This window comes from Alosa pseudoharengus, unplaced genomic scaffold (genome assembly GCF_046254945.1).
Source record: "Alosa pseudoharengus isolate Yale_2024_CS ecotype anadromous, Long Island Sound unplaced genomic scaffold, YU_APseudo_1.1 YU_APseudo_1.1_scf_10, whole genome shotgun sequence".
Taxonomy (NCBI): Eukaryota; Metazoa; Chordata; class Actinopteri; order Clupeiformes; family Clupeidae; genus Alosa; species Alosa pseudoharengus.
In genome coordinates, this window is record NW_027468565.1 from 18,433,135 (window position 1) to 18,441,817 (window position 8,683).

Genomic DNA, 8,683 nt, shown 5'->3' on the forward strand with positions numbered 1-8,683 from the left:
AGTTTTTCCCCTGAAGTATGACCCTTAAGGCTTAATTTCTCCTTAGGTAAGGGGTTTATTTAAGGGTGTTGCACAGAATACTTTAAATTGTTTCTTTAGTTAAGGAAAAACATTAAGGGATACTGCATTGAAAGGGATTTACCAAAGATCCTTGATTACTAGCTCCGCTTTAACCCTCTCTGGATTCACGAAAATTCTATTGAGATTGTTTAACAGCTGTAACTAGCTGGCTAGTAGGTGATGTCGTTAGTTAGCAACCCACCGAACACAGTGAAGTTTAATGTTCATATCATTCATCTCACCTTAAGAATATTCGCTGAAATTATCCAGGTAGCAAGTAAAGCATGTTATAGACATGCACTGAGCAATACTAGCTGGCTAGTTAGAAATGATACTGAATGTCATCAGTGCACCAAAACGAACTTTTTTGTTAATGTTTTGCCTAGCGAACCGAAACTCATGGCAGGCTAACAAGACATCCACATCCATGAAGTTAACGTTAACCTACCACTAGTCATGTAAACCACACAATAACAATAAGGCATGTTTCTGATAGGCATATTTGTCAGAGTAAGCATATTAGCAGAGAGGTTTTATTTTAAATTGTATAATTTAAAAAAAAGTATAATTATTGCAAGTTGCACTACTTGTATTGTTTTTATACAAGATGTTTGTGAAATTTCCACAGTAAAAGTTCTATATTTTGACTGCAATTGTCTTTGCATTCTGATTAGATTCTTCATTAGAATCATGAGTGGCTCTTTGTAAACAGCATAATTTTCTGGGGCCATGCAAAACTGCATTACCACTAGTGTGGAGTTATTCTACATCATGACAGTAAAATAGACCATCCTTAGTCAGTGTAGCCTACTGCAGCAATTCCTCTCTCAACCTGTAGAAAATGCTGTGAACATCTGATTATGCATGGGAAAAAAAATACCGTCATATACCGTGAAACCGTAAGAATTTTGAAAAATACCGTGATATACATTTTTGGTCATACCGCCCAGCACTAGTATCTTAGAATTTCAACGCATCCATTTGAATGTCCCGCTGCTTTCACAGGCAGGGATGAGAGAGTTGCTAAAAGCATCGTTGCCTTAAACAGGGAATGTCCAACTGATTGCCTATAAGGTCATTTCAGTCCAAGCCATGATTAGGTAGACACGGTGTTGCGGGCATTATGAGATGACTAAAGCTGACTGGACACTTAGGCTAGGTGCAGGGTGGAGCGCACGGTAGCAGACCGGTACCCTAATCTTCTTTCAGCTTCCTTTTTTAAAAGTCTCAAAGATGACACAGTGACACACACACACACACACACACACACACACACACACACACACACACACACACACACACACGGAGCCAGCTTAACAAAGGGGGCTGTGTGGGCTGCAGCCCCGGGCTTTGCCTCTAGGGGGCTTCATCAGTGAGTCAACGGAACGCTCGCATAACATGAGAACAAAAATCCAAGTGAGCAAAGAAATAAAAATGTCCGGTCAAAGAAAGCATCCAAGTGGGGCCAAAAAAAGAAAGTGAAAGGATCTAAAGGATGAAAGAAGATTAGAATTACTAAAAACCCCATATGTGGAGTGCTTCCACGAATCCACCAGCTAGCTAGCCAGCTTGCTGCTGTGGATGTCCCCCCCACCCCCACCCCCACCACTAGCCAACCAACTGCAATTGCCATGACTAGCCAGACTTTGCAGACACAACTGATGCTGATCCAGAAGTGGAAGAGAGTAGGTGTAGGTGTAGGTGGGCCCTATGTCCCCAAAGTCTGCCATGACCGGGCCTCAGGTCAAAGAAGTTTGAGAAAGGCTGGTCTAGGCGATATAGGGCCTCCTCCTGGCACATAGTCACACAAATCCTAGCCTCACAACTCCTTAATACGGCACTGCGGATACCTACACAGACCCACATACAATTTTGTCTCTCACACACACACATTTTTTCTCTCTCAGATACATACACATACATACAAACACTCACACAGTTTTCTATCTCTCACACATACACACACACTCACACACACACACACACACACACACAAAAGTCCACACGCCTCAGGACACACTGCATTAGAGACTTCTGATGAGGAGAAGTGACCAGTGGCCTCAACTGTTGGCATGAGAGTGTGAGAAACAACAGAGAGGATGTGGTGGCTCAACAATACAACACACACTTTCCCTGGTCAGTTAGTCACAATAAACAATACAACACACACTTTCCCTGGCCAGTTAGTTACAATAAACAAAGAGACTGCACACAAACATATATGAGACCGGCAGCCAGACAGACACACACAAAAAAAATATTCCAAACACTGTTACACACACACACAAGGGCGCGCGCGCGCGTGCACACACACACACACACACACACACACACACACACACACACACACACAGTGTAGGCAAGCCCAAATTCTCCACTGGCACTCATGTGTGCAGACGGATGCACAGCTGTTTGTTTTCACCAGGAGGACCTTCCCTTTCACGTCACATTAATCGCCCACTATTGACCCTTTGACACACACACACACACACACACAGGCGTATGAATTCCTCCTGAGGGCTGTGGTGCTTCCCTCTCTCATTCCTCTGCTGCAAACGGACCGAACAAATGAACAAACCTCCTGATTCTGAGCCAGACGACAGGGCTGCTGTGTTTATTGTTTCTGTATCATTTTATTCTAAGCCTCTGTCTGCGTTAAGCTCCACATTCAGACAGCTGTGTCTGTCTGTGTGTGTGTGTGTGTGTGTGTGTGTGTGTGTGTGTAAGAGAAAGCATGTCCCTACATACGTGTCTGCGCCTGAATGTTTGTTAGTGTCTCAGACTGTGCGCGTGCGTGTGTGTGTGTGTGTCAGAGCAGCTGCAGTAAAAACACTGGGTTTCCGAGTTGTCAGCCCAACCTGTGGAGAAGGCCTGAGGGGAGTGTGGCGAACAGGTTTGCGTGGCGAACGCACACAACCAAAAAGGTTAGGATTCGTCGCAGAGCGTGTCGAGGTCAGGCAGGGCCAGGTGGAATGTCAGAAGTGGATCCGTTTCCATGACAGCCGACAGCTCTTCCACCCACAACATCTCTCTCTTGCGCGCGTACAACATCGCCCTGTATAGACTGCACTGTCTGGCACTGTTTAACCTGGACTATGTGGCCATTCACACTCGCAAATGATTGACAGCATCCAGCCCGCACCCAACCATATAGGTTCTGTCCACCACATGCACGCACTGATTTGAAGGTCAGCACACTCATCAGAAAGGCTTGTGAATGGTCTGCACCTCACCTCTGCCCCAGTCCATACTCCACCTGGAGAACTCCAACAGAATGCCACTTTTCAACATTCCTGTTCTCCTTTCACCTTTTTATGCTTCATTCTTCTGTCAGAATCCCTGTGTCTGAATAACCCTGACAATTATGACTTCATTCCACCAGGAGCCTCAGACAGAACACACACACAGAGACACACACACACACACACACAGAACCCAGACAGCTTTGCTTTTAAAGCCATCTCCTGTGTAAACTTGCCTTCATAACAGGAGAGTTAGTCACAGACCACCAAGGGGAATCCCGCAGGGATGCCTCTACCCACTTTCGCACTTTCTCCTTTCAGCCTGACCCTGCACAGCTTCTCCAGCTGTCTGTCTCATTCCTCACTCATATACACACATATACAGCACTTAAAACACACACACACACACACACAAGCACAGCAGCACTAACAGACACTGGTCTGGTCTCAGAAGTTCAAGTTCAAGACCGAGCCAGAGCATCTTGCCTCTTCACCGACAAATGTCACCCTGGCCAAAACGGTAGCGGAGGCGTTCAGCTGGCTTCATGAGTGGTCTGCTCTTACTGTACAGACACTAGAAAAGAGCTGCTCTACACTATTCAGAGCTGCACTGCACTATTCAAGACACATTGGGTCTTCAGAGATCACACAGAAACGTTCACAAAATAATGGACTGAGTCTCTGCTGTATTGCCAGAACATCGCGTAATAATGTCAATCCCCCCCAATTAGGACGTTAATTTAAGGGAATTTATGTCTATGTCGGAACAGCCTAACTGCGCATATCAGAGCCGTGTGCAGTTTTGAGAAGACTGACAATGTCTGAAGAGTGAAGACAGTGTAGCTGTCTAATAGGCTAATCTCTCACACTGTTCAGGCTAATAATTCATAGCTATTATGAAACAGGTGATAATAAAAAACAGCAAGGCTGCTAAGTGAACTTAACACTCACAGTTTAAAAAACAAAAAAAATGAATTAATAAACTCCAAATCCAAGAGGAGCCCATCTCAGTCCGTGCCCAGACCAGAAACACACTGCGTCTCCCTACATAGTAAGCAGAGGTGGTTTACAGACCACAACTTCAGATCAGACATCTACACCACCATAGCAGTGGCCACAGATAAAGGGACAATACTAGTAAGCAATAATCAGAATAGAATACCTACCTGGAAATCAAGGTTTTTATTTTCGCTTACAAGTATGTATTTGTTTGCTTGCATTTGTGAACCATTACAGTACAGTTAGTTATTTGAGTTCTCCCCAAAGGTCAAGCCTGTGACATTGGTGTCAGCACATGGCTCTACCTACTACCAACTGAGCTAGAAGGGCAGCCCTGGGTACTGGCCAGAAAAGCAGGCAGCACATTAGGACAATGGACTACAGGCAGACTTTGAGTCTTCATAGGAGGAAGTGCAATAAAATGAACCATGATGACTGAACTGAATCTTCAAACTCCCCTGGGTGTGTTGAGTGGTAGGCTTTCAGTGATGATTCATGTGAACATATAGCCTAGGTCTACCGACAGTGTTATTATACAGCTAATTACAGAGGAAAAGTGCTTCGCCTACAGAGCTATGAGCTACCTGCTATGCAATGCCGTTCACCTTTGTGGGCGTAATGTATGGCTCATCATGCTAGATAATTACAAAAAAAAAAAAACATAAAGAACCTGTGTTGCGTCGCAGGCAGCTCGAGGACCCAGACTTGGCTACCGTGAAGCGCAGTAGGCTACTGTAGGGACTGGATGACATAACAGACTTAGTAAATCGGCATAATTCTCGTTACTGTGCAGCACAACGCGCAGTGGATCTGTAAAATGCGCCATTCATTTGCGTATTAATCAAAATGTAACACATGTGTGTCTTCCATCAGTTCACTGTTCAGTTTCATGGTGATATATCTTGCCATCAAGTAACGTTCAAGTCATCCCACAAAAGCAAACCGGAACTGTTTGTGATGCATTTTGCTGGCTTTTCTAGGATAAAATTAGTGAGGGGGCATATTTAATAGCAGCCAATCCACTAACTGAAAGTATGTCTCTGTTAACCGTCGTTATCAGACAACTAGCACACAATACAATGACACAAGCACACAGTCTGTCAACACAGTCACCGAGTGTCCCAGATAGAGGGCTGTTACGTAACGGACTAAGCTAGCTAGACTACAGTACTTAGCATAACAAATACTTAGAAAGATAGCTAGCCAGACAGCTAACGTTTAGTTAACATAGCACTGCTTTAATATCCAATATTATTTCCGTTGTTCAGGTAATATGTTTACTGGGTTATTAAGATGGACATGCTATTGCTTTTGCTAAGCAGACGTTTCAACTGTTAACGTTATTACTACTGGGCCTCGTTTAGATTAACTATCCTAACGTTTGAGTTAACGTTACAGTTAGTTACCGTTCACGTTAGCTATTAACATTACAACTAACGTTAGCATTGTAACGTTAATATTACCAGTCACTTTGACTGAACCAGCCGAGTTGTGACAAAACCGCAAAAAACATGTCACATAGCTAACGTTAAGTTACCACCATAACCTCCCTGTTAAAAGAAAACGAGCGATAATTAGCACGGCGTTTACATTCTGACTACTGTTATTCATCAACAGCGTTCACGTTTGATAACTTGCAGCACACAAATCAATATGTTGAGGTTAATTGGCTGCTACCAGACTTACAACTTGGCTTACAAGTTAACGTGTGCTTCGGTCATGAATTAACATGATGACATTGTTCATTTTTAGACCGTCAGTAACATTAGTTAACTGAACATGCCATTGGTAACTATCAATACGTTAGTTTTACTGTTCACAATCACTCCCTCTTAGACAGTTTCCTTCATAGACTAACTTTATCCCTGAGAAGTTCGCTGCCAACAAGTTATTCACGAGTAACACTGGACAGGTCCAGGATAGCTTTAGTTGTTAGCCAGCTAGCCAAGTTAAGGCTCGGTCAGTTTTAGCGCAAATACCTCGGTATGGTGATGCATTTCGTGTTTACATTCTGGGTTGTAATGGACCTTTCCAGCTCGTCCAGTTGTCCAGTCTTCTTCAACTTTTTGACAAGACTCTTCACTGCTTTTTCGCACCATTTCTCCTCCTGTCCGTTCTGCTCTCCTTTTTTCCAACCCAGCAGCCTCTTCACAATCGGGGGTGTAAACGGCAATATAGACATCTTTCCCAAAAACAATGCACACAACTACTGACGTATTATAAAGTAACTGTAAGTCTTGCCGTTAAATGTGAAATCGAAAAGTGAATTGAAACTCAGACTTCATAAAGATAAGTTCGGTTGTTCTCCATTCCAGACAGAGTGCCCGCTGACGGCAGACAGTACCACTCTGCCGAGCTAAATCTCAGATGAATGGTAGCAATCCGCAGCGAAACCTAGTCCTGTCTGCCCCTCCTCCTCCACCACGCTCTGTTCGCATTAGAATATGGCCTGAGGTGATTGACCAAGCTAAATTAAATGCCTTGCTTATGGAAAAATATCGAGGTCATCATTCCTCATCATCTTCATCCAGGGATCTTCGTCCAGGGTCCAACTGTGACCATTATATACTCGTTTATCCACGGGTATTAAATTAACGTTCCACGCTAAAGTCATATGGAAAAGCTGAATAGTCTGTATAAAATGCAAATTGCGGACCATCTCCAACCACTGACGTTTTCTTGCATATGGGTGGCAGTAGCTTGCTGCTGCAGATGTGGAGTAGGCCTAGCTTAGTTTGATGGAATAAAATTATGTAGATCTGATGTGAATAAGGATTCTCCTCTGACTAACATTAACATGACATAACTAGATTGACATGATTTTCCCCCCAAAAAGATATAGGCCTAGTTTACAAAGGGAATGTGGCAGTGTTACTTTCTTTGAGGCGGTGACACAGGGTGAAAGTGGAGACTTTGCAAGCAGAACTTCTAAACTGGCTGAACCATGAAAGGCACACTGGAGTCTGCCGCCAGACTCTTTATTTAATGGGGGAGGGGTAGAAAACGGCAGTCTCAGGGCACAGAGTACACACGCACGCACACACACACACAGACTCATGGCCATGCAGGCAGACAAGCAGGCTTGTTCCAGCTTGTCCAATTTGCATAGACATAGGGAATATCCCAAGTCTTTATATATGTGTGTGTGTGTGTGTGTGGCCGTGTGTGTGTGTGTGTGTGCATCTGTCAGCAGTCTGCACCCTCTCCCTGCCTAGGCCTGGAGGAGGGTCAGACTCCCAGATGTTCTTTTCCCAAATACAGACAGGCTTCACAGTCCCCTTAAGGACACCTCAAGAGAGTGGAAGTCATATAGGCCTTTTGTTCTCTCTCTCTCTCTCTCTCTCTCTCCCCCTCTCTCTGTGTTATAACACATGAGTTATTTCTACATAGATTATATCTCTATAAAAAATAAATGTCTCGCGGTAAAAATGTCCTCAGTGGCCAATGTACCCGCTCATCTCTTGGTGCTCAGCAACCAATGTTGTCAAGTGCTCCTCCCTCTACAAGCGCAAACCGCTTTCTCTCTTCCTTTAACTGAGATCATTAAAATGCTGGCCTGCAGTGCAATAGAAAGTTCATCAACATCTCAAGGCCTCCCATCTTAAACTTTTAAAAGACGCTGAAAAGAGGCGATAGGGTTTCAAACTTAATACTGACTCACCTGGAACTGAATCACTGGTACTTATAATATATCAGCAGTGACTCATGCGAAACAGATTTGATCTCTCCCTCTCTGAAGCGGCAGCTCTGGAGAACCGGATATTGGCAGTGGGGGGTTGCGGGGCCCTGTTGGCGAGCATAGCATGGGGTGCGTCGACACATTCCCCCTTCGACCACTCCAAGTCCAAAAATAGAGAACCCTCACGACTAATCCTTTGATCCCCCCCCCCAATAAAAGTGACTTAAATTCACCTTCAGCACATCCTTGTGAAATTGTAAAGGTGACCGAACTAAGGTTATTTCAGGGCTGTTTAGGTGGCAGTATTGATAATAGCCCCTCACCCCCCACCACCATCCTCTCTCTCTCTGTAAACAGCACCATCTCTGTTCTATAAATATCAATGCCTAGAGGCCCTTCATAGCAGTCTCCTTTCCCTTTCATCTATTTTTACACCCCATCAATGGACAGCACTGTATATTTTTACAGACGTGTTTGGGAAGGTCTTGCTGTTCTGCTACCTCAATAGGAGACTCGGCCGCCCACCAGACTAAGGTGTTATTCATGAAAGTTCTAGAACCATGTTGATCTGCAGTGAGGTTGTGGGTGTTGCAGAGCACGTCTAGGCTATTTAGATCTCATATGGGGTCTGTAGCCCACACTGTGTAAGGTACCACTTCATCAGGTTCGCTTCTGAATAGCACAGAAAGCTAAAATGGCCAGT

The 8,683-nt window shown here is 44.3% G+C and overlaps 1 protein-coding gene across 1 annotated transcript in view; it reads right to left on the minus strand.

Moving 5' to 3' along the window:
* Nucleotides 1–6,652, minus strand: part of smad3b (SMAD family member 3b) — a 34,416-nt gene extending 27,764 nt beyond the window's left edge. Inside the window, exon 1 of the mRNA XM_076266443.1 lies at nt 6,281–6,652. Within this exon, the coding sequence (XP_076122558.1) occupies nt 6,281–6,483 (203 nt within the window). The 5' untranslated portion in view covers nt 6,484–6,652. The remainder of the gene's footprint in view (nt 1–6,280) is intronic.
* Between the last annotated feature and the right edge of the window lie 2,031 nt (nt 6,653–8,683).